Raw genomic sequence first — 26,236 nt, forward strand, 5'->3', positions numbered from 1 at the left:
TATGTAGCAGGAAAACATCTTGTCTTTTCACCGCATCTTTTCTCATCGCTTCTGAGACAGAGGACTAGTTCGTCCAAAGAGCCCTTACTATAAACGTCAGAGAATACAATACTACGCATGTATTTATATATAAATACAGGCATATGTATTTCTTAAACAATATTATAATCAAAGAGTACTCTTTTCTAAAAAAAAAACAAATATTATAAAAGATTACTGTTTCTCTGAAATAAAGTAGGGAAATACAGTATGCGACAACAAAACAGCAATAAAAGACAAAATATTTCCTATTTACCTGCACATGGTTAAGCTTCACAGCAAAAACAGAACAAACAAAACAAAAATTAATGTAATCAATTTATGAAAAATATAATGCAGGTAACCACTCACTTGTCACTTTATTAGGTATACCTGCTAGTCAAGAACTGTCTTAAATCCTTCATGGTACAGATTCAACAAGGTACTGAAAACATTCCTCAGATTGACATGACAGCATCTTACATTAGCTACAGATTTCTTAGCTGCACATCCATGATGCAAATTTCCTGTTCAACCACATTCCAAATGCACTGTATTGAACTGAGTCTGTCTGTGTGTTAGTACAGTGAACTCAATGTCATGTTCAAGGAACCACTCTGAGATTATTTGTGTTTTGTGACATAATGTGTTATCCTGCCAAAAGCAGACATTAGAAAATGGAAACGCCCCCGTCATGGTCATCAACAATTACTTAAGTAGGGTGTTTTGTGTTTAAATGAGGCTCGCTCAGCTGGCATGAAGTTACCCAAAGTGTGCTATCCCTCACACCATTACACCACTATTAGCAGCAACCTATATATATATATATATATATATATATATATATATATATATATATATATATATATATATATATATATATATATATATAGAGAGAGAGAGAGAGAGAGAGAGAGAGAGAGATAGATATAGATATAGATATATATGGTTGTGTAGGAACCCCCACCCCCACTGCCCAGATCAGCAGTCCAAACTTTTGGCACAAATATCCATCCTATGTTCATGTCACTTAAAACATATTTTTTTCTTCCCCATTCTGATGTTTGGCTTGAACATCAGCAGGTTATTTTAATCATGTCTAAATTCTTAATTGCACTGGGTTTTAAACATAAATCAATACGGGATGTTGAAATGCACTACCTTATACTGAGAAGTACTTTTTGGCCACTTATATCATTGCATTGCGCAATCCATAATCAACAACAAATAATCAGACTTTTGTAGTAAATAGCATTAAACACCTGCAAGACTTTATAACCCCTCAAATTATAATTGTACTATTCTTAAAAGTAGGTCATGTGGTGTTGAGGGTTGGGCTCAAGACAGCAATATACTGAACATAGTTTGACAACAATAACAGCTCGTGGTTTTTGGTAAAAGATATTCGTGGATTTGTTTGTAAGCACTGCTCACTTCCACCTGTAGGAGGTGCTCTCGAACCAATCCTGCAAGGAAAGGAAGCTCGTGAAGCTGCAGCCAATCAGATCGCAGGACAGAGAGGCACAGGTTTCCGGCCTGCTGAACGACAACAATCTGAAAGACGAAGAGGAGAAGTTGCTGCTTCTACTTCATCGTCGGGATTGTAGTCATTTATAATCAGCGGTAAGTTACAGTTTTCAAGCTTGTGCTGAATTCTGTTAAGTTGTACGAAACATGCTGAGATATGTTGGTGAATTTTACATTTGAGGGGTCAAGCAGGGGGCCGTTTTTGGTGCTGCTAAAGCTAGGTGACGGTGCCTGTGTTTGGGACCATTTTTTAGGTTAGCTACCCGGCTAATGACAAACTCAGCAAAGCTGTTCACAAATCACAGGACTAAATGTTATCTTTCTACCGCTTTGCACCTGCTTTCATCCAGTTTAACGTCAGACAAAGTAGCATGCGTCGTTTTCATTAATAAAATTACCGGTTTTAGCTACCTAGCTATTTTAGCATTCACGATTATTACTTCGTTATTTGATGTTTACCAGATAGACGATGGAGTGTGATTAAGCTGTACCAGCTCTGACTAGCTCCCGAGGCGTGACAGTTTATAACACCTGTTTACAACTCGTTTTTTAAAAAAGAAATTTCTCAAAAAAGCCACAATCAAATGAGTGCTGATAACTTAACTGTGTATTTGAGCCTTTTATGGCGATTTCTGATGTGTTTGGAAAGTATGGTAAGTTTGGTAAGTAACACGAATCACCCTGCATTACTACTAAGTAACAAGTCATCGATATTCACAACTGCTTTATATCATATTTTACTAAAAACAAGCAAAATCAAATTTATGGGAGAGTACTAGTTCTTGTGAATTAACCATGTGTTCAGATTTTTCCTGTTGCTCTTAAACAGTTTTGGACAAGTTACTTCGAAAAAGTAATTAACTATAGTTACTAGTTAGTTCTTCGAAAAGTAACTGAGTCTAAAAGTAATTAATTACTTGAAAAGTAACTATTCCGTTACTTTAAAAAACGTTTAACCCTCTGGGGTCCAGGGTATAATTGTCCATTTTTAACTACTTTTGATTTTCCTTATTTGCATCCATTTATCTTTTACCTTGATTTATTAAATAACCATTTCAAACTATTTACAGAACAATCAGCTGTTCTGCATTCAATAAGATGCCACACAAATTATTTGTGCCACTCCGAAAAAATAATTTCTGTACACTATAAAGGAGAACATCACAGCCTGATACCTGCACGTTTGACAGCAGCAGGTGTATCACTCCTTTTTCTACCTGGAGACAGCAGTCGCCTCATTGTTCTGACACACAACACAAAACTATCCACAACACTACACACTAACTACACAAAGATAACACATTAACTACACACTCCAAACACGCTAAACGTCACACATCTCTTACATCTCAAAACTCGCTCTCTCTCTTTTTCTGCTGTCTTTCTCTCTCTCTCTCTCTCTCTCGCTGTCACTCCTAAAACTTCCCCTGTTTTTTGTTTTTTGTTTTGCTCATAAGCAGAGAGTGCTTGCTAGCGCTGTGCTTAGACCAGGGGTGGGCAATTCCAGGCCGGTGTCCTGCAGGTTTTAGATCTCACCTTGGGTCAACACACCTGAATCACATGATTAGTTCGTTACCACGCCTTTGGAGAACTTCAGGACATGTTGAGGAGCTAATTTAGCTATTTAAATCAGCTGTGTTGGTTCAAGGACACATCTTTTTTTTTTTTTTTTTTTTTTTTTTTTTGTGTCCCGTTTGGATCTTTAGCCATCAGAATTGTTGTCTTAAGGCCAAGAAAGATGCCAAGCGGATTTATTTTACCAAGTGGATCATCATGGCCTTGCCATATTGGTCCATTTGATTGACCTTTATTATAATTATGTATTTATTTTATTTTCGGTTGCTACAAACGGGACAGACATGACTGGGGGATAGGACAGGGAGAAAGAATGAAAGAAAGAGAGGGAGAGAAAGAAAACCAAAGGGGAGAAGAGACGGTGAGAAGGGGGGGAAGAAAGGAAAAAACAAACAAACAAACAAAACGCCTGGATCACCTGTATGGAGAAAAAAAACAGAAGAGAAAGCAAACAACAAAGAGCAACATAATAAAAACAGCACCATCACAATAAACTAGCTAGCAGTAGATAACAGTAGATACTAAATAATAAACGATATTGTGCAGCACGCAAGATAGACAGCGCACAATGTGCTTTGAGGCAGCAGCCAAGAAAGGTGTAGTCCGCGTCTGTGAACACCCGTGTGAACACCTGTGTGTACACCTGTGTGCATACCTGTGTGGATCAGCATGCTTGTATTCCAAAGGTTTCTCCATGTAACAATCTGCTAGGGAGTGTGGGGAGCCATAGCCCCGTCCACCAGGGTATGAAGCAGGTATGGAGGAGATCCAGGCCCCAGATATCCAGAGGCCCCAGAGTACAAGGACCCGAGGAGGACCACCAAAGGGGGGGGGAACCGTGCCACCCTCCTGGGAAGAGCTGAGTAGAGCCCCAAACGAGAGGTCACCCCGCAGCTACGGAGCAGAGGCCAGAGGGGGTTGCAGTGGCGTGCCCGCGGGCTCCGCCGGCAGCCAGCTGTGCCAGAGAGGACCGAGCTTCAGGCCCAGAGGCCAGAGGCCTGAGGGCATCCCACCCCCCGGAAGGAGCCCAGCCGGGCCACAGGCGCCCGGCCCCGCCAATCGGCCACCAGGAGTGAGCGGGTACATGCATGAGCGCCCAGCCCCAGATGACAAGGACCACCAACACACCAACGTCTAAGGGCATCAGCCACCGGCAGGGAGTGTGGTGAGGGGAGATAGGCCTCCGTACTTTAGAGGGCCTGAGATGTACCCAGAGAGGTTGAGTCTAAGACCCAACCTGACATATAGACACAGACAAACAGGCACACGTGGACACAGACGTGCATTCTCACCCCCATATGCACAACCAAATACTCGGCACTCACCCAACGTGTAGACAGACACAAATAGACACTGCACAGACAGTCGCACTCCCCAAACATACTCTATATCCCAGGTCCAGGTACCCCCGCCCCCAGAGGGGCAAGCCGCACCTAGACCCAGGAGATGTAACCCTTCTCTCTGGGGTGGAGGCAAGCGGACCACCTCCTTATCTGCAGTAGCAGGGAGGCCCCGCATCCCAGACCCCAGTCTGACGGCCAGCACCTCCTCCCAGCCCCCCAGCCCTGACGGCTAACAGAATCGGGGTGAGTGAAGACCTCAAACCTCCCTACGCCCGCTCATATGTAATGTTGTTGTGTGCTGTTCTAAAGTGCATTTAAAACTCAGGAGAGCATGGTACTAGCTTCCTCTCAGAGAGCAGCACGGCTCCTCCCGAAAACCCTCAGTGTCTAAATGCATTTAAAATTGAGGGTAGGGCACCAGCGCCAGAGGTGGGTTGGAGTACAACGACCATCCTCTGGATGCTGTAAAACGTGCCCACCCCCAAGGCCCTATATGTATGTGTTATGTGAGAGTGTGAGTAATGTGGATGTCTAGGTTGCAGAATAAAATTGAGGCACAGGCGGCCAGAAGGGGACAGAGGGGGAGTGCCTCCCCTGCACCCTGGTGACATACCTGCACCCCAAGCCCTGCGTGTGTGGGTGGGTGTGGTAGAGCGGGAATAGGGAGGCAGCTGAGGATGGGGAGGGAAGAAAGGGAGGGGCAAGCGGCCCCTCCCTGGGGCCAGCTCCCCCGCTGACCCCAGTAGGCACCCCCACGCTCTGGAACCCACCAGGGCAAGGAGGCCCAGGCCCATCCGGACCGGGGCCCGCAGCAGCAGCACTGCCCAGCCCCACAGAGTCCGGGGCAGCCCACCCGACTCCACCCCAGAGAAAACTGCACCCACCCCATCATCCAATCATCTCCCAAACTACACAAGACAATAGACACCCAGGTTGAGTTCATTCTCCCCCTCTCCTATATCTCTCCCCCCACCTGCAGAGTGAGCTCCTGTAGTGAGGAGACCACCTGCAAAGATGTAACAACCTCCCCACCAGTTAGAGAGCCCCCTAGTTGGGCCGATGCACCAGAGGTCCCCTGCACTGGGGCTGAGCCCCCCTGCACCCACCCGCCCACTGCTCCGGCGACACAACAGCCAGGACCCAAGCTCCCAAGGCCCGGCCAGCACCCCAGACCGGGGGGCGGAGCACCCCCAGACCCCCAAGCCTCCACGCCCGTCCCGGACCCTCCCAGGGGCAGCCAGGCTACCAGGCCAGTAACCAACGTCCGCCAGCACAGACCCTCCCCCATCTCCGCTGTACGCAGCCACAAGGAAAACACCATCCAAGAGCCCCAGAGCTTCTAACCAGGTCATGGCCGCAGCCCCCAGGTTAGGCCCTCCAGGGAAACGTCCCTAGGGACTCCCCAGACGCCCTAAGGCCGTCCCTACCCCCACATCAACCACAATAGCGAAGGCAGCACCAAACCATGACCCCCCACCCCCACTAGGTGATGAAGCCGATCAAAGGAGCCCAAAGGGATTGATCAAATGTGATGGCAGAGGTTGTATCAAGACTAATGTGATTTATTAGATGGTTTTTATATTGGTTAGAATTAAGATTATTTTTATTTTTCCAGTTAATGAGGACCATTTTCTTGGCAATGCATAGGGCCGTAAAAACAACATGGGCTGTGTTTATTTCTGCGGTGACCTCATCCAAGTTGCCCAGCAAGCATACTAAAGGGGAGGCTGGAATGTTACATTTCAGACACTTTGATAAGTCTTCACATATCTCACGCCAAAATTTCTGAACTGGTGGACAGAACCAAAGAGCGTGGATGTAATTGTCCGGTGTATTTGCTGTGCAGTGTGAGCAGTTGTTGGAAGGCGTATAGCCCATCTTGAACATCCTATGACCAGTATAGTGCACTCTGTGTAATATTTTGTATTGTATTAATTGCAAACTGGGATTTCTGATCCATTGAAAGGTTTTTAAGCATATCTGAGACCAAAGGTTTGGGTCTAAGTTGATTGATAAATCTGCTTCCCATTTTGCAATAGGAAGGGATATTGATTCATCTATTTTAGAAAGTGTTCTGTATATTTTAGACAATAATTTGGGGGGTTTTAGACTAAGAAATTGTACCACACTTGGTGGTGTTTGTAATTCAGCTTCACTGGGATTAAATTTCTTTTTTACTATGGATTTAATTTGTTGATATTCCAAAAATCGTTTCTTGTTGATCCCATATTGTATAACTAGTCTGTCAAACGAAATAAAGTCTGTTCCTTCCAATATATGTTCCAAGTATTTAATTCCTTTGCAACTCCAATCTGAAAAGTTTATCATATTATTGTTTTGTAATATGTCCGGGTTGTTCCAGATAGGTGTACGTTTGCATGGGATTAATGAAGACTCTGTCATTTTTAGAAACTCCCACCATGCTGTCAGAGAAGAGCTAATATTGATGCTTTTAAAGCATTCATGTCATTTGATGTTTGAGCTGATAAATGGTAGGTCTGAAATTTCTAGGTTATTACATAGTGCCTGTTCTACATCTATCCAAGGTTCATCTAAGAAGGTGTGTTTAAACCATCTAGAGATGAACTGAAGCCTGTTGGCTAAAAAATAGTGATTAAAGTTAGGCAGATCTAATCCTCCTTTATCCTTGGTCCTTTGTAGTGTTTTTAAGCTGATACGTGGGGGTTTATCTTTCCAAAGGAATTTAGAAATGTACGAGTCTAGAGATCTGAACCAATCTTGTGATGGCTTATTTGGGATCATTGAAAATAAATAGTTTATTTTTGGCAAGATCATCATTTTTATAGCGGTGACCCTTCCCATGAGTGATATGGGTAAAGATTTCCATCTAGCCAGGTCGCCTTCTACGGTCTTTAAAAGTGGGATGTGGTTTAATTTAGTTAATTCTGAAAGTTTAGGAGAGACATTAATACCTAAATATTTTATATTTCCACATTGCAGTGGGGAAGGAGAAGAATTATGGAAGGAGCAATTAATCGGAAGAACTGTTGATTTCGACCAGTTAATTGAATAATCTGAGACACTTGAGAAGGAATTTATCAATGCAGTTACCCCAGAGATATTGGTTTGTGAGTTATAGGAGAAAAAGTAACACATCATCTGCATAAAGGCTGATTTTATGTTCTATATTCTTACACTTTATGCCCTTAATTGTTGTAGCCTGTCTAATTGCTGCTGCTAATGGCTCAATAAAAATTGCAAACAGTGAAGGGGAGAGTGGGCATCCCTGTCTGGTGCCCCTCAGAAGAGAGAAGCGGGAGGATGTTTGGTCATTTGTTCTGACACAAGCTGTTGGGGAGTTATATAATATTTTTAACCAGTTTATGAAACAGGGTCCAAAACCAAATTTATGTAAAGTTGCAAATAGAAATTTCCAGTTAACTCTGTCAAATGCTTTTTCTGCATCTAAAGAAAATATTATGGTTTCAGTGTTTTTACTGCATGAGTAGTCTATTAAATTAAGTAATCTACGTGTATTTGTTGATGAGTGCCTACCTTTTATGAAACCAGTTTGGTCAGGATGAATTAAAAGGGAGGTTATTTTCTCTAATCTCTTTGAGAGAGCTTTGCAGATTATTTTAAGGTCTACATTAATAAGGGATATTGGACGATAGCTTGAGGGATATACAGGGTCTTTGCCTGGTTTTTGTAAGAGACTGATATTTGCAGAGTTCATATTTGGTGGTAGTCTACCATTTTCTTTGATTTCCTGCAACATCCTGTGAAAAACTGGTGCCAGAATTGTCCAGAATTCTTTGTAAAAATCTGTTGGAAAACCATCTGGACCTGGAGCCTTATTATTGGGCATACTTATCAGAGCTTCCTGGAGTTCACCTGGCGTCAGTGGCGAATCCAGTGCTATTGCTTGGGTGTCTAATAATTTTGGAAGAGTTATGTTGTCGAGAAATTGATCAATTTCGTTTTTAGATGGGTTTATTTGTGGTGTATATAAAGTTTCATAGAAATCCCTAAAAATGTTATTTATTTTTTTAGGATCATATATTGTATTCCCAGATAAATCTTTAACAGCACATATAGTTGTTTTTTCTTTATTGATTTTTAACTGGTTAGCAAGAAATTGTCCGGATTTGTTACCGTGTTCATAATTTTGCAGGCGAAGTCTTTGTACTAAGAATTTAGTCTTTTTATTAATAATTTCATTTAATTCTAGTTTTGTCTTGCGTATTTTGTTTAATATTTCTTGATCTTGGTGTGACACATAGGCTTTTTCTAAGGATTTGATGTTTTTCTCTAGTTCCTGAATTTTTTTGTTTTCTTCTTTCTTCTTATGTGATGGGAAAGAGATTATTTTACCTCTCATCACGGCTTTCCCTGCTTCCCAGAGGACAGATGCTGATGTTCCAGGAATGTCATTAAAGCCTAAATATAGAGTCCATTCTTTTTTAAAGTATTTGATAAACTCTTCGTCTTTGAGCAGTGATGTATTAAATCTCCAGTTTTTTCTTGGTGTAGTATTATTCATCTGTATTAGTGTTAAAGATACAGGAGCATGATCGCTGACAGCTATAGGATGAATCTCAGTGTCTGTAATGTTACTCAGCAGTGAGCTGCTGACCAGAAAATAATCCAGACGAGAGTAGGAGTGATGGACATGTGAGAAGAAAGTATATTCCTTACTATTGGGGTGAAGGGAGCGCCATGCATCGCAAAGACCAAAGTCGCTCATATACTGTTTGATTATATTTGTGGACTGCCAGTTACGCTGAGTTCCTGCTGTATTGAGCCTATCCATTTCTTCATTTAGTCCCAGGTTCAAGGACACATCTAAAACCTGCAGGGACACCGGCCCTCGAGGCCTGGAGTTGCCCACCCCTGGCTTAGACAGTAAATGTGGTGAAACTATTGAGGAAAAAATGCCGCGTATATATTGTTTATCATGACTCTGGTTTTACGTGGCCTATCAACACAATTTAAAAACTGGTATATATCACCTTGTTGCTTTGTCTTTAAGTGGTCATGTGACTGGCTTACCACGACTACTTTATTCTTCCTCAGTCAAACAGCAGCACTCATGCGATTGTTTTGCACCCTTAGCTCCAGGTGTTGTGCTAGACAGTGATCGTGATTACCGTCCGCGGGAGCGCGCGCAGCTGCTTAAAGCTGTAGCGTCCATATTACTTAAGTAGTCAGCTACTTCCGTGCAACTGATATATGATGCAGTAAGCTGAACACAGCTTCAACCGTCTGTTTGTTGAAAAATAGTAACGGACCATATTTTCTTGTTCGTAACCTAACGATAGGAATAGTAATTAGTTCGATTACTCGTTACTGAAAAAAGTAACGCCGTTACATGTAACGCCGTTATTCCCATCACTGCTCTTAAATAATGAGCAATTTTCGGTCCCGAGAACTGGCAGTCTCTCTCACATGACATCTGTTTACTGAAATTCTTTGTCTTCAGACACTCCCAGCAACAAACTTTGGTGTGCATCTTCCTGATGAGACGAATGAGACTGATCCACAATTAACATGGAAGCAGAAACGGTAAGTTTTAAAGAGTCTTTTACACACACGGATTGTTCAGGAAAACAAATCCAGCAAGAAAAAAAACGTATGTGTTTTTATTGTTTGCAGGAAGTTATACCCATCTGGCAAAATAAGCCTCACGGATCCACGCGCAGTGTTGTGAGAAGAATAGGTTCCACTCTTCCACTTAAACCTCCTCAAAGGGCATGTTTCCAGGTATATGAAAAATACTGTATTCTCCTAATTATTCTGTCCTTTTTATATAAAAAAAACGCTGCTGTATACATTAATGTCTTTGTGCATTAGGAGCTACCAGGTCTGCCTTCTCTTCGTCCAATGGACGGGCCTATGGTTCCTACCTTGGCAGACATAGCCTGGATTGTTGCAGATGAAGAGGAGACATATGCCAGAGTGAGGTGAGTCTAGACTGAACCAAATAGAAAGGCAAACATGAAGGTTATGGAGTAGTGCCGGGTTAATTCTTCTCAACAGCATTAAACCAGACACTTATTTTCCAACTTAGGAAACTGATATATTGTCCTATTTTCCTGTACTAGACAGGTGTTGCTTCATCTTGGTGTTTTTTTTTTTGTCCTTTTATTCATGAAATTTGAAAAAGGTCGGATTAATTACAGTGCCAATGTTTCACAATAGACACCTCTATCTGATGAGCTGTTGACAAAGATCTCTTCTGGGGAGTTGTTAAAAGGAAAGAGACATTTGTACCCTGGGGAGATAAACAGACTCAACACCTCAAATCTGTTTTTTTGTGACAGTAAACACTTGCTCTTCTGTTTTTAGAAGTGACACACGTCCTCTGAAACACGAATGGCGACCCACACCGCTCCTGGTGCTTCACAGGAATTCATCTGTGCCCAATTTCCGCCGTGAGGGCAAAAGGATGGAAGGGCTGAAGAAGCCCGGCGTGACTGCACTGAACCGTACTACAGCACTGCAGGATGAGCTCAGCAGACTTCGAGCGCAGATCGCTAAAATTGTGGCAAGTGATTCAGGTAACACAACCAGAGATTTGCTACCACACTGGTAAGGTGTTGTCAGCTGTTGCTATATCAACCATAGCGCTGTGGTGGGTGGAAACTGGCAGTCTGGTTAAATGAGGTCCGCAGAGGATTGGAGCTTTAAGATTGCTTTATTGAGCCTGTGACAGAGTTACTTTTCCCATGACTGTGTTTCCTTTGTTGCCAAGTCAGCAGCCCTGATTTTGCTTGGCTCTTTGGTACTAAGATATCTTGGCATCAGTTTGTAGGTCAGTGAGTAAAGATAATCTCTGAGAGTTACCCATTTAATATGAGCTCTATTCATTTGCATTGTGTTCTTTGTGTTGTATTATAATTCAAATAAATGGATTCTGACTTTAATTCTGATTTATGATTAAAAAAATGGAAGTCTTCATCTATCAGGCAAACAATTCCACTAGAGCAGGGATGGGCAACTCCAGGCATCGAGGTCCAGTGTCCTGCAGGTTTTAGATATCACCCTGGGTCAACACACCTGAATCACATCATTAATTTGTTACCAGGCCTCTGTAAAACTTCGGGACATATTGGCTGTATCCCAATTCAGGGTCTGCAGCCTTAAAGTACGCAGCCTCAACGGTCCACAAGGGCCGCGTACTCAAAGACCAGTAAGGCCGGAAGTGCGAGGCTTGCGAAATGGGACGGTCTAGCCTCTGTCGCGCTGCCCAGGTTGCCTAGCAACCATGATACTAACAGCTGGAAACGTTTCATACAGCATTGTGTGACAGAAAGGAAGGAGAAAATCTTTTGTTCATTTGTTTGTTTGTTTCCACATGAGCTTTGATCATTCTCTGTAAGATTAAGGTCAGCTATTGAACGGCATATATTTTAAAGTAAAGGCTTTCAGTTAGTACAAACGTCACTAATGTCACATAACTTTGCCGACATGTGGCCAACAGTAATGTTTTAATGTTCTTCGTTATTAAACATTTGCACATAAATAAGTGACATAATATTCAGTACTTACTTAAAGTGCACTCTTCGGGCGCCCCTCATCCGCTGCTTTTTTCCGGCAAAATTATCCACACCCACCGCCGCACTATGCATTCTGGGATATGTTGGGCCAGGAAGTCTACACCGCCACAGCCTTAAAATTGAGGGAAATGAAGGACGCATTTGAGGGCCGCATTTCGAGCAGCCTTTGAATTGGGACAGCCTTCGTCGCGTCGCTGTGACGTAATCGGCCTGCAGACCCTGAATTGGGATACAGCCATTGAGGAGGTCATTTAGCCATTTAAATCAGCTGTGTTGGTTCAAGGACACATCTAAAACCTGCAGGGCACCGGCCCTAATGGTCTGGAGTTGCCCACCCGTGCACTAGAGTATGATCACATCTCCACCTTAATGTCATTAATGGGGAAATGGGCTATAGACACCAAAACGAAGAAGCTGTAGACATGTTTACCTTTGTTATTTAATAGGCCACTTGAACAAGTGATCTGTGGATCCAGCTTGAAGTGGCTCTTTGGAACTGATGTTTAAGTTCTTAGGCACTGATTTAAAATTTCCAACTGCCTGATGAATTGATTTTGGGCACAGCTGTGATGTGTGAGCACTGGAGGGAGCTCACACATAGGGGATTACGTGAACTATGAATAATTAGGACAATAAGACGTAGAAGCAGTGCTTAAAACGCTTAATGCTTGTTTATGTTTATACTTTGACTTTATATTAGATTCAAAGGAAATAATCAGACATGGCTCAGTTTGAAATGTGCAGTTGTTTATGTGGGACATTGCTGAGAGGCACAAACTAAACAACTGCTGCACAGACCATTTCTCTGCTTTCTTCCAGGCTCTAACCCCCTCACCCCAGATCTGCTCTCGCCTGATGACACAAGCATGAGCTTTTCCATGGCGCCTTTCGAGGCGGCGTCCTACCAGCCGGCCCCCACGGCGGCTGCTTCCTTTGTCATCAGCGACGTCACAGAGGAAGAAGAACCGGAGGAAGAGGAAGATGAGAAAGATGCCGTCTCTGTGGTTTCAGAGCTGGTCCCTGACCCTCTGCCCCCTGTTTCTATGACAGCATCAGCTACCTTTGATTTGGACAGGCCTAGCATGGACTTCCGGGAGGCAGAGGAGGATACAGTGTCGCTATCAAAGTCCACCAGTTTTGCTGATGTTATGGACATCCTGAAGGACATGAACCGCATGAAGATGAGCAAAGACAGGTAGGAGATGTTGATGTGCAGAAAGCCTCAGAGTTCTCAGGTTTGTAGTCATGAATTTAATGGTTTTGGTGTTGTGATGCAGGTACAACAGAGGCTGCACTTCCCTCAGGGAGGAGGACTCGGCCTCGCTGATTTCAGAAGCTCTGAGGAAAAAGTTTGTCCTGAAGGATGAAGATGCTGCCTCTGTGAAAAGAAAGTAGTGCGATCATGTTAATAAGAAATACCCAATCCTGCTGCTCCATGTAAGTCAGGGGAGAGACTCAGTTTTTGTAGTTCCTGTTTTAAAAGAAAAAAAAAGAAAAGAAATGAAACCTTTGACCACAAGTGTTAGGTAACTGTTTTTTCTTAGTTGCTTTTTTCTCTTTTCCTCGTGATTTTTAGGCCTTTGCCTGTGCATAATGTACCCGTGGATCCACAACCTCGCTCCTCAGACCCAAGGCAATAGCTGTCTGCCAGAGATAGAACAAAAACACTTTGTCCCAGACACTTAAAACCAGTGCGGGTGCATTGTGAAGGGGAACAGCCAACTCTTGGTAACAGTCAGTTTAAGCACTGCGTCACACAACACTTTCGGTGTGTTTCTCTCTAAAATTTCTTAGTTTTATTTTCAAACAGATTCAACAGACTTGATGCCAATGATGACCAATCACTCGGTCATGTAAATCTGATTTGCTTTTGTTTTTATAATACTACACCGGGGAGGCTGACATTAAACCATTATCATTTAGTTTTTGGACCCAAATTGTGGAATGCCCCTCGCTTTGAAGAGGGTACTGCCCGTCTTTCTTAGTTTTGTTTTCAGTTCTTTCACTAAGGAGATGCAAACCTGTTTTAGCTATGTCAAGAAGTCCTCTCGCATACTTGAAAATGTGTATGTACAGATGAAACAGCTGTAGTGCATATGCAGGGAAGTACTGCAGGTGTATCATAAAAATCATTTAGGATGTTTGCTGTTGATGTGTGCATTTCAGTACTGAGTCTGTGGAAATGCACAGCATCCATGTACTGTTGTATTGCTCGATCCACTACACTTCTGCCCTTTAGTTTCAGAGTAACATCCAGATCCATAGTCACTGATTTTACAACTGAAAGGGGAGAGATTACATTGATAATAAAGAGGACAAAGGAGGGAAATATGCGCCCATCCTGAGTTGTATTTCCAGTAAAGCCAACAACAGATGCAAGCTTGTACAACTAAGACTCTTAACAATTTTGCCTGTGTGCAGCATGACTAGTTGGTAGGGAAAACCATCTGTATAATGTTTATAATGTAATATTAAACAGGTGATTTTACTTTAGGCAGAGACTAAGCTTATGTGTAAGAGAGCTTTTACATCGTGCAGAGTTTTTACAGAAAGTCTATTTAGATCGGTCCACGCCTTACCTGTTCAGATGCCTAATTTTATCCCCTTGTTTATTCAAAGTGCCATGGGTTTGTTTCATCCATCCTGTCCTCCGTTTGTCCTAAATGTGCCCTTTGTTCTCAGCTTTTATATTAAGACTCCCAAGCATACAGTTAGCCTGTTAACCAGCTGTGTGTATGTGTGACATTCACAAGTGTTAGGTTTTTTTATTTAAAAAAGAAGAAGAAAGTTGTCGCAAGAAAAATACTTCCACACGTGTCCCTCCTCCTCTGTTGTTGCTGTCATGTCCTGGCTGACAGGAGTGGGGATTTTCTTTGGTGTGGTTTTGCTGTGTGAAAAGATACTGCTAAGATATTTGTGTTTGAACTGAACGAGTCATGTAGTGGAGTTCAAGTTTGCTTTGACTTGCTGGAACTGGCTCCGGTAGATCATGTCACATGCTTGACTTGAACACTGAGGAAAATGCCATATGCAAGTTTAAATAGATTTACTAAGTCTCTAGACTTGAAATGATGACCCATACACCACATTCACTACCAGCTGCGTCACCGGTCGTCAGACTTACTCCATTTGCTTTGAAATTCTAGTTTGAGCATTTGTCGCCGTTGTATCTCCATGTAGTCTTGAGCCTGTCAACACCATTTTTTTTGTCATGTAAGGACTTGTAAATAAAGAATGTGCTGATGTTTTGAAACAGTGTCATTTTTTTAAAAATTAGCATGCAGTGATGGACATTACCACAAGAGGGCAGTGCAGGTAAACCAAGGAGTTGATGCTCTATTCAAAGGCATGATGGTTCTTTGTTCAGAAACAGTTTGGCAGGTCTAACTTCAGTTCAGTAAGAAGGCAGCCTATTAGTTTTAGCACTGGTGCAAAGTAACTTACAAAATAAAATACATTTCCTCATGTACTGTGCCAAAGTGTGATTTGAAGTTTCTTGTTCTTTGGTTTAGAAGGTAATTTATACTTCAAAGGAAAATCATGGACTTAAAAAAACTATACAAAACATACATTTAGATGAAACTAAGCACACATTAACTAGATAAAGTAAATGATCTAAATCCATATTTCAACAATAAATTCATATCAGGTAGACAGTGGAATTCTCATAGACTATAGATTTATGAATGGTATCCACTTATTTTGCATTGTATGTTCTAAATTATTCCACTGCAAGTCACAACTAAGTTTTGTGGATTCAGCTGTTATTGTTGCCCAATACAGAATATTTTATTGATATATTATTAGTGATGCTTTCACATGCAAGTAGTGTCATGGTGTCAAAATAGAGCTAATTTTATCTTCTGCAAAAATGGGTCATTTGGCCCTAACAATGAGAACTACTTTATAAAGAGGTCAAATGTCAAAATGCTCACATTCGACCAAAACAATGCTAACAGTTGTCAAATAAATACAGGAGTTACAAAGGTTCTCTGAAATGTAGTTGGATGGAAAAAGTAGCATACAGGGAGTGCAGAATTATTAGGCAAGTTGTATTTTTGAGGAATAATTTTATTATTGAACAACAACCATGTTCTCAATGAACCCAAAAAACTCATTAATATCAAAGCTGAATGTTTTTGGAAGTAGTTTTTAGTTTGTTTTTAGTTTTAGCTATTTTAGGGGGATATCTGTGTGTGCAGGTGACTATTACTGTGCATAATTATTAGGCAACTTAACAAAAAACAAATATATACCCATTTCAATGATTTATTTTTACCAGTGAAACCAATATAACATCTCCACATTCACAAATATACATTTCTGACATTCAAAAACAAAACAAAAACAAATCAGCGACCAATATAGCCACCTTTCTTTGCAAGGACACTCAAAAGCCTGCCATCCATGGATTCTGTCAGTGTTTTGATCTGTTCACCATCAACATTGCGTGCAGCAGCAACCACAGCCTCCCAGACACTGTTCAGAGAGGTGTACTGTTTTCCCTCCTTGTAAATCTCACATTTGATGATGGACCACAGGTTCTCAATGGGGTTCAGATCAGGTGAACAAGGAGGCCATGTCATTAGTTTTTCTTCTTTTATACCCTTTCTTGCCAGCCACGCTGTGGAGTACTTGGACGCGTGTGATGGAGCATTGTCCTGCATGAAAATCATGTTTTTCTTGAAGGATGCAGACTTCTTCCTGTACCACTGCTTGAAGAAGGTGTCTTCCAGAAACTGGCAGTAGGACTGGGAGTTGAGCTTGACTCCATCCTCAACCCGAAAAGGCCCCACAAGCTCATCTTTGATGATACCAGCCCAAACCAGTACTCCACCTCCACCTTGCTGGCGTCTGAGTCGGACTGGAGCTCTCTGCCCTTTACCAATCCAGCCACGGGCCCATCCATCTGGCCCATCAAGACTCACTCTCATTTCATCAGTCCATAAAACCTTAGAAAAATCAGTCTTGAGATATTTCTTGGCCCAGTCTTGACGTTTCAGCTTGTGTGTCTTGTTCAGTGGTGGTCGTCTTTCAGCCTTTCTTACCTTGGCCATGTCTCTGAGTATTGCACACCTTGTGCTTTTGGGCACTCCAGTGATGTTGCAGCTCTGAAATATGGCCAAACTGGTGGCAAGTGGCATCTTGGCAGCTGCACGCTTGACTTTTCTCAGTTCATGGGCAGTTATTTTGCGCCTTGGTTTTTCCACACGCTTCTTGCGACCCTGCTGACTATTTTGAATGAAACGCTTGACTGTTCGATGATCACGCTTCAGAAGTTTTGCAATTTTGAGACTGCTGCATCCCTAATAATTCTGCACTCCCTGTAATATCAAAATCCTCAGATTTAAGTATCTTTAAAATTACTTCTGTAAATGATGTGAACAGCTGTATTTAGTTGCTTTCCTTTACCGATGCAGCCTAACTCTAGCCCTCACGTAGATAATGTTAGATAAAGTTTAAGTGCATGTAATATCACATCATACCTACTAAATCTCTTCACTTGATTACTCCAGTGGAGTGTCTGTACTCATGTGATTTTCCACAATTATTGTTAACCCACATTCTTTCCCATTTCCTGTTCTTTCTCGGGATGATCCGGCCCCTCAGTGAATCGCAGTCTATTTTCTGTGAGAGTCCTTGGCCTACTTTGTCCCTCTTCACCTCCACGATGGACTTCCTACCTATTTTAGATACAGGGAGATGTCTGTGGAGAGCTCAATTAATAGGTCTCAGTGTCAAAATGAGGCTCTTCTAAACCTATAAATAAAGGCCTTTAGTTCAAAGTGACATTGACACATTTTCATCACTACGACACTCGTTAGAAGAATTTCAAAGCGGGCTAATGCACTTTTGAATGAGCAGCTGCAAAAAGTTCCTTAGAAATGTCAAAAGTGATTAAACTTGACAGAACAAACCCAAACTTGGAGTTTCACGCCAGAGACGTGAGTCTTTACTTAGAGGTGGCTGTTCTTATAAATCCTGTCATATATGAATTCTATATTTCTGACTTCAGATGTCACATCAGACAGCACAATCAGCACCCAATCGGACTATAGACCACACCTCAAATGTGTTATTCCTGACTCAACTGAGTAATGACTTATTTCCAGTTGCAGAAGTGAGCGCAGCAGCATATACTATGTAAAATATTGTTACTGGCAATTGTTTTGGTGATTTATTGCTTAATTGCTTTACCTAATTGCTTTACCCCCCTCCCCCTGTTAGTACACAGTACATTTACAGATGTAAGCACCACATTCTGGCACCTGCCTCTCAAAGCAGCAACACCTCTAAAAACAGGTCACTATAAAGCCCCCTTCTCACAACAACAACACTTTGGCTTGCCCTGTGCACGAATGATTTGCTGCGAGCAAATTGCAGCACAATGCAAGCGGCGCTTCCGGGAAGTACTTCCATGTGACTTTGACCACTATGACCTTAGCACAAACCTATATAAACAAACTGACTTTAGAGATTAAAAGCACTTTTTATACCTACAAAATGTTTTTATTGCAACTTTAAAGTTAGTTGTTTTAACAGACTGACTCATCCTTCAGCCTCAAGTGGTCATTTTAGGAACTGCAGCTTTTGGGACCTGTGTGGCTTTGGAGTTTGGCCCATCTCCCCAAACTGGGAAGCAGCTCCAGCCGAGTTTCTGCTCTGGAAGAAGAATCGAAGCAGCAAGCATGCAAACAGTTAGAGCATCTGTCATTCTGACTGGTCAGCATGTCTTGTCCATGTCCCTAACCACTAAAGCTTTTTGTCACTGTCTCTTTACATGACTGGAAGCTCTACAGAAGTCTGTCTTTGGAAGAAGAAACATCCCTCATGTGTCCCAGATGTTTTTTCATGCTGCCCAGAGGCATCTGTTACTTTCAAGAACAATATGATCTGTGGGACTGCTTTTAGGTTGCTTTGTGGCTGTAGAATTGGATGGGAGTTTTACTTTGAGCAGAAGCGTTGTCAGGGCTTCTCGTTTTGATTAATCCATCTGACAAATGTGCAAACAGCTATTGCAGAAAGGAGGGTGTGCCTGAGTTACAGCTGAACTGAAGCAAAACGGAGTGATGGGAAACCAGCCTGCAGCCATCAGTCTCACAGCTCAGGTGTAACAGAGAACATGTCACAGGCGAAAGAATTTATAATAGCACATTCATTGCATCTTTCCCAAGGAATGGCTTCATTCGTAGCTCCCACCTCAAAATACACCATTAGCATTTGAGATCAAAATACTCGCACTGAGGCTCCAGAGAAATGTGACATTAATATATCCATGCAAAGACTCTGACACTGAATATTAAAGAATGATACAGTAATTAATATAATAACATATAAATGACACATTTTATATATCTATCCAAAACAGACTTTCAGTTTTTTAAATTGTTACATATATTTTGAATATGTTAGTTGAAATTTGCGCTTTGAGACAACATTGAGATTTGTATATTCTCCCTTTGCTCGAGCTGGTTCTCTCCAGGTACTCCAGCTTCATCCTACAGTCCAAAGACATGCTTGTTAGTTTAACTGATGACTCTAAATTTGCCATAGCCAAAGTGAGCATTGACAACCTATCCAGGGTCCAGTTTCAGCCCTAGAATAGCTGGAATAAAGCATTCTTTGTCAAAATATTGCAAAACTACTTGGTTTTCAGTTAGAAACCATGAAGCTGCTTTCACTTCTGCATAGAAATGTCACTTTTGCAGCTCAGCTGTGGAAATACCACAGGAAATACCAAAGGTAAAGTGCACTGGGCTTCATGATGATCAAAACAGCTCCCAAACTCTGTGCCCCTCATTATCCACCCAAGAGAAAGAGCAACCTGTGGAAACATGAGTGTTCCAGCGTTTCATTAATAGGTCAAGTGTTTGCTTTTTTTGTATGTGTGTGTGTGATTTATATTGACCACAGCAGCATTATGTAAAGTGCTAACGGCAAAGCAATCCCAGTATGGCTTCACACCACTCTGATGTGCGCAAGACTTTTCAATTGTGTCTACCATACAAAGAAGAAAAAACACAGAATGTGTAAAAACGTAACAGCTTTTTTGTGTTTGCGTGTTCACTTCAAGTGTCATCTTCCACGTAGTATCGTAGCAACAACCGACTGAATGAAGCAGCAACTGAGTGGATGACAAGGGTCTGGGGTAACACAAGCACAGCATCTGCTACTTCTACCCGCCCACCCTCCCCAAGAGTCACCCACGCATCCGCCCGCGTCATCAAGACACAGAACCAACACTTATGACTCACAACAGCAAAAGCTCCACAAGAGCTGTTGCAGCTCAATTGAATTCACTCTGTTGCTTCTATTTTGGGGCCTTTGTAGTGCTTCTATCTTATTAGTGGGTTAGCCCTCTAAACATGATTGCTTTGTGATGCAAAGTAAATTGCGTCTGTAAGTGGTGCTGTTGATGGCACTCGAGTGCGGCGTTACCCTGCCTCTCACTTTAACAGCGCGGCAAACCTGTTGCAGCTCTTTCCAGAACATCAGAGTAGAATACCTGTAAATTTACACAGTGTTAATTTAACTCTCACTTTATCTGCCTTTTATTTGATGCTACATTTGCTGAATTTCTTTTCTAACTTCAATACGCAACAATTACTTGCTTTCTTAAAAAGTCAGGACTTAATTATTTCTGTCACTTTTTTAAATATGGCCTTTAAATATGGCTCTAAAAAGTGCAAATGAATTGATAAATGACAAGAAAAGATGAGATGAAAGGTGAGCGATGTAATGAAGATGAATTGCAGACAGGTCTAATGGGTTCTGTACGGGCAAAACAGAGCATCTGATACCTGTCATTTGCTCAAATGTGTCATTTGACATCACAAATTGGAGAAAGTAATCTTCATGGCCTTAATTCAGCCTGCAAAATGATCATGCATGACATTTGTTTCATTAGATGGCTTTGTAGGTAAATATCTAGAAAGCATTTTAACGATCGGCTCATCTCAAAATGTAGACTCCCAAATTTGGTAAATCTGGTAAACAAATAGGGCTATGATTGTTTTCAGAAATGATAAGGAGATGGATGCATGAACTAACCCCGAAGCTCTGAGTCATGTTTTGATTAGAAATTGATAAGAGCCAGTTTGTGAGTCCCAGATGGTACCCAGTATTGTGGCCTACATGGCAGCCATTAACAAGTGATGCAATTTCTGTAGCTAATATGATATGCAGAAATATGTGTTGACTCAAAGGAAAGACTGGATGTAAATAACAGCTTTCTTAAAGTGGCCTGTTACTGACATGAATGAAAATAAACTGATGAGCTTACTTTGTACAATTTATTCAGAGGCATTTACTTGTCCCGTTTAGACCACTTTACATAAACATTACTAGCAAACTGCGGGTATTAACGGGCAACTGTTTTTTTTTTTTTGGTATACTTTATTAATATTAATATTATTAATCCCCTGTAGATTCATTTCATCCCGATCATTGGGCGAACCTAGTGAGCTTTCTCCTCCCGAAAAGGAGACCGACGAGGATGGGATTCGAACCCACGCGTGCAGAGCACAATGGATTAGCAGTCCATCGCCTTAACCACTCGGCCACCTCGTCATGTGCTGCTCGTACGCTCAGGGTATTTGAGAGACCCATATTATTATTATTAAGGAATTTTGAAAGCTCAAGTTCGTGTTGTTTGTGAACTACCACTAGAGTTAATGCATCCTCATTCATCAAGCACCACCTGTTTTAAAACTATGCCTTTAAAAATTAATTAAAAAATAAACTGTTAGCGACAAAGCCTGAATATACTGAAATAAGAGTACATATATTCACAATATACAAGCAGTGGCAGCACTTAAGCACATCCTCACGCTTGCGTTATCTTCAGCAATCATATATATATATATATATATATATAGATATTGTATATGAATTAAAGGCAGAAGCGAAGCAGAAAGAGAAAGCTAACCAATTTCCTCGTGAATGCAACCAGTACAGCATGGCTAGCCGTGTTATAGCGGGATTAACAGCGCAGTTGGAATCCTTCTCTCACTTTAAATAAAACATCCCATTTCATGCCAAGTGTGCACTTCTAATTACATGGCTGATAAAGTATGTAACCAGTGATCAAATATGAATTTTATGGCCCAGTCCTGTTTATCTGTACTTGTTCAGATGTTCCACTCTCTCACTGTTATGAAGTCATAAAATATCACCAGTATTTGAGTCACAGACACATTTATTAACCAGTAAATATGGGCCAACGTCTCAAAGCATGAACTTTCTGTATGTGATTCTCTGGCTTTCAAAATGTCTGTGGAATTTATAATTAAAATATCTATAATTAAAGTTCTTGTTTATAATTCAAAACAATGAATATCGTTTAACTCCTGGCTTATTACTCTCTCTACTTCTACTTCTATATATTGTATATAGGTAGGTATATAAGTAGGTATTTTAGGGAATATTATGTTTTCTTAGCCATTTAAAAAACTGTGCATCCTGTGGGGGAAAATGGGCTTGAGATCTCAATACTAAGAGATAGACTAAAGCAGTGTTCATGGTAAATTTTTAAAATGATGACCATTTTTGTCCTTGTCCTGGTCCTCTGAGTTAATGTTATTTCAAATGAGGAGTGGTAAGTGTTTTCAGTTCTCATTATGTGTGAAATATGTTCTTGATGTATAATTCCTTTTGAAAACTGTGGTGTATCAAAAGTACAACCTTAGTTTCAAAGTTTTCATATCAGGACACCAGTCCATCCATTTACAACCATTTTCTTCCACTTATCCAATTCAAGTTAGTGGTTTGGTTGGAGCCCATCCCAGCTATTAGGACATAATAAAAATACCCTCAGAAGAACAACAACACATGACATATTACATCATGTCATTATTTATTTAACAAAAGCTAAGATAGTTTAATTCACTTCTAAAGATGGATTGGTCTGACCAATGAATCAAGGCCTGGGAAAGTGGAAGGAGTAGAGGAAGCTATTAGCTTAATTGTATATTTTTGAAAAGAAGAGTAGTTTGAGAAATCACTGGTATTGTGGTTAGCGTGTTGCTGGTCAGTAAATGTGTCTGTGACTCAAACACTAGTGATTTCCCTCAAACACATTTTCTTGCTTCATAACAGAGACAGAATGAAACATCTGGACAACTACAGATAAAGTACTGGACCATAAACCATCCTTTTTGACAAAAACGTGATCACTGGTTGCATACTTCATCAAATATGCAGTTCTTGTAGACGTGCACACTTGGCATAAAGTGGGATGCTTTATCTATATTCTGGGATCAGTCCAGCCATGCAACCTGATTCATTAAAGAAGGATTCCAACTGTGCTGTTAATCCCTCTATAACACGGCTAGCCAAGATTTACTGGTTGCTTTAATAAGGGAACTGGTTAGCTTTCTCTCTTTTCTGCCTTTAATTATATACAAGTATAAGGTTGCTGAAGATAGCACAAGTGTGATGCTCACTTGTGAGTGCTTCAACATAGATGCAATTACCATATCCAGTAATGCAAAACCTTTAAAATCATGACTGTAACTTTAACCAAGTTACTGAAAATATTAAAGTCAGTTAGTTAAACTTAAGGTTATCTAGATAATTCAGTCTTGATGAGTTATCATTCCTGGAAGACAGACCTGAGGAAGAGATTATTATTTGTTAAATACACTGTAACCATGAACAGTTGTTCGTCCTCTCACAGAGATGTGATCCTCTTAATGAAACAGGGGATCAGCTGTTCTGTGTTGCTTTTGGCCTCTGTTGTCTCATTAGTCCTGACTGGCACACAGTAGGCTAAAAAGTGACCAGCTGGAGACCAGCTACACTGTCAGGAAGTGCGTCACTGGATCAAATACAGTGATGCAAGAACGGTGTATCAGTTTGAAAAGCTCCTACTTAAATCAGCATTCAGTAAAATGAACAAAATGTTCAATATCTCAATCAGCTGAGTTTTACACCTCTCGAGTGTGAGATCCTGTGAGGTGTTGAAGACTCATGAATCAGCGGAGACACATGAGGCAAAGTTGTTGTTTTAGAAACCTGCCATTAATATCCAACTGTGGTGTTCACAAAACATAAAACATAAAGCCATAGCTGTTTTTTTTTATTTTTTTTATCTCTAAAAAGAGATCATTGGTGAACCTCAGAAGTGTTCATAGGTACATATTTTTTCAACAGCAATTTCAACATAGGGCAACTTTTCTGCATTTTTACTATTTGTACTAAGCTAATAATTAATTTGTGCTACTCTTTCTTATGCCGTGCACAGATACAAACTAGCAGGAGTAAGGAATATGTCTTAATATGTCTTAAAGGTAGAGTGAGGACTTCATGAATACAATGGCGTGGGGTAATGGTGTTCAGCTTGTTTCTTATTCCCTAGTTATTGATCATCAAAACAGTTTTACCCTGCTTGACTTGCAACCAGAGTAACACTGTTTTAATGATGCCAACCGTGATTTAAAGCAACCTGATAACAGCGACTAAGGAATGAGAAACAATCTAATGATTAACCATGTATGCTAAAAAACAAACATATGATTATTTTCAGCTTAATAAGATGAAAATTATTTTCATAACTTTGTAAGAGGTCAGAAACAAAGAGGATTTTTAGTAGCATAATTTAAACAGAAAGTGTTTGTAAAAGCCATAATAACAAACTGTTTTACTGATTTCAGTCCTGCTAATCCTCCTGCTAATGCTTGAAATGAACTATGAGATATTTTTGTATATGTTGTGTAGATGACAGTGTAGCTCACAACAGAAATACTATTAGAAAGTGGAGTTTATCATGTGACAAAGGTCCCTGTGTTGAATCAAAGTAGGTACTGTGTGTAGAGATAAAGTTGGCTACACGTGTTCAATTGTGAAAAAGTGAAAGCTCTCTCTCTCTCTCTCTCTCTCTCACACACACACACACACACACACACACACACACACACACACCTACTCCTAGCTCTCATTACTTTATTGTACCCTGCAGAGACCAGTCTTGGGGTGGCTCTTAATAAGATAGGCTAATTAGACTGGGTTCTTGGGGAATCCACTTTCCCATTACTGTAACACATGCTGGGACATATGTGTGTGTCTGCATAAATATATGTAGGTGTGTGTCTGTTGTATATGCTGGTTCATTTGTACTTGATCACATCACTTTTTGAAGACTTACATTTCCAATTTCATCAAATATGTTGGTTCTTTATTTCTCTGCTTTTCGTGTCCAGTGAATCCAGATAGAATTACAATATTTGCAGGCTTTGAATTTGCTTGTTTGATCTGAAAATATTCAATTCAACAGAAATGCTTTGTAGTGGCTTATAATCTCTCTTAATAATAATTTACTGTACAGAAGCTTAAATGCGATGATAGTAATTTTTTATCCAGGAAGTAATTTTCTTATCAATTTTCCACTGTGTTGTTAGAAAGTCACAGTTGGAATGAATCTTAAAATGAGTAATAATTACACAACAGATCTATCATTAGTTATGATAGCTAATGATCCAAACATTCACTCAGTCTATCAGCCCTTCAATTCATCCCTGAATGTGACAACACTGATCATGTCTTCTTGGCACAGAAACTGATGTGAACGCCATGTGTGTGTGAGCAGGAGACTACACTCCAAGATTAGCTTGGTGACATGTTGAGTCTCCCAGAGGAGCTGCGAACCCAACAGAAAGAGGCAAAATGTGGAGTTTGGCACATGCAAGTGTGACAAAGTCTGAAAAGGGATTTAATAACCTCATGGTATTCAAGACACAATGAGCGGAACCAGTCACCAGTGGCACCAGTGGATCAGACTCACTGTTCAGTGAGTAAAGCGAGCTTTTAATGTCATATTTGGTGATTTTTTTTTATAACGACACATCGTGAATGACGAACAAGTCAGAAGTGTTACTCATTCATGTTGTTATAGCAAGACATTCATGAAGATCTTTATGACTTAACATGAATCACACTGCCTTCTTACAATTACTACTAGCATAAATACTTTTGCGCCCTTTTTTGTGCCACAAATTTGTGCCACAAATGTCATGTTTTCAGTAACTTTGGTGGATATAAGGTGTTTACAGCCTGTTCCTATTACTGAACCTTTGGTTCTGATGGAAATCTGGTAAAGAAATATTTCTCCAGTTAAATAATGATTAATATATTGCAATCATTGTAGCCAAACAGATGTTAAATAAAGATATGCGAACAGCTAAAGGATTATTGATGAAAGCTCTTTTGCATGTAAATCACTGTTAAAACAGCCAACTAAGTATGCTGATAAAATGT

General features: G+C 40.8%; 1 protein-coding gene and 1 non-coding gene across 3 annotated transcripts; one reads left to right on the plus strand and one right to left on the minus strand.

The window, feature by feature from the left end:
- Window positions 1-1,514: 1,514 nt before the first annotated feature.
- On the plus strand, window positions 1,515-15,236 carry mtfr1l (mitochondrial fission regulator 1-like). Of its 2 annotated transcripts, XM_084914993.1 has the most exons (8): window positions 1,515-1,641; window positions 9,907-9,989; window positions 10,080-10,187; window positions 10,278-10,387; window positions 10,773-10,984; window positions 12,803-13,178; window positions 13,261-13,420; window positions 13,560-15,236. In XM_084914993.1, the coding sequence occupies exons 2-7, from the start codon at window positions 9,975-9,977 to the stop codon at window positions 13,376-13,378; spliced, it is 939 nt and encodes a 312-aa protein (XP_084771119.1). In that variant the 5' UTR covers window positions 1,515-1,641; window positions 9,907-9,974; the 3' UTR covers window positions 13,379-13,420; window positions 13,560-15,236. The 2 variants fall into 2 exon arrangements, with proteins under 2 accessions (XP_084771119.1, XP_084771118.1); XM_084914992.1 differs by having other exon boundaries at window positions 13,261-15,236.
- Window positions 15,237-21,471: 6,235 nt separating this feature from the next.
- On the minus strand, window positions 21,472-21,553 carry trnas-gcu (transfer RNA serine (anticodon GCU)). The gene has a single exon. It is a non-coding gene; the product is annotated as a tRNA-Ser (tRNA).
- Between the last annotated feature and the right edge of the window lie 4,683 nt (window positions 21,554-26,236).

Source organism: Perissodus microlepis, chromosome 19 (assembly GCF_051167445.1).
Source record: "Perissodus microlepis isolate ML-2025 ecotype Zambia chromosome 19, ASM5116744v1, whole genome shotgun sequence".
NCBI lineage: Eukaryota > Metazoa > Chordata > Actinopteri > Cichliformes > Cichlidae > Perissodus > Perissodus microlepis.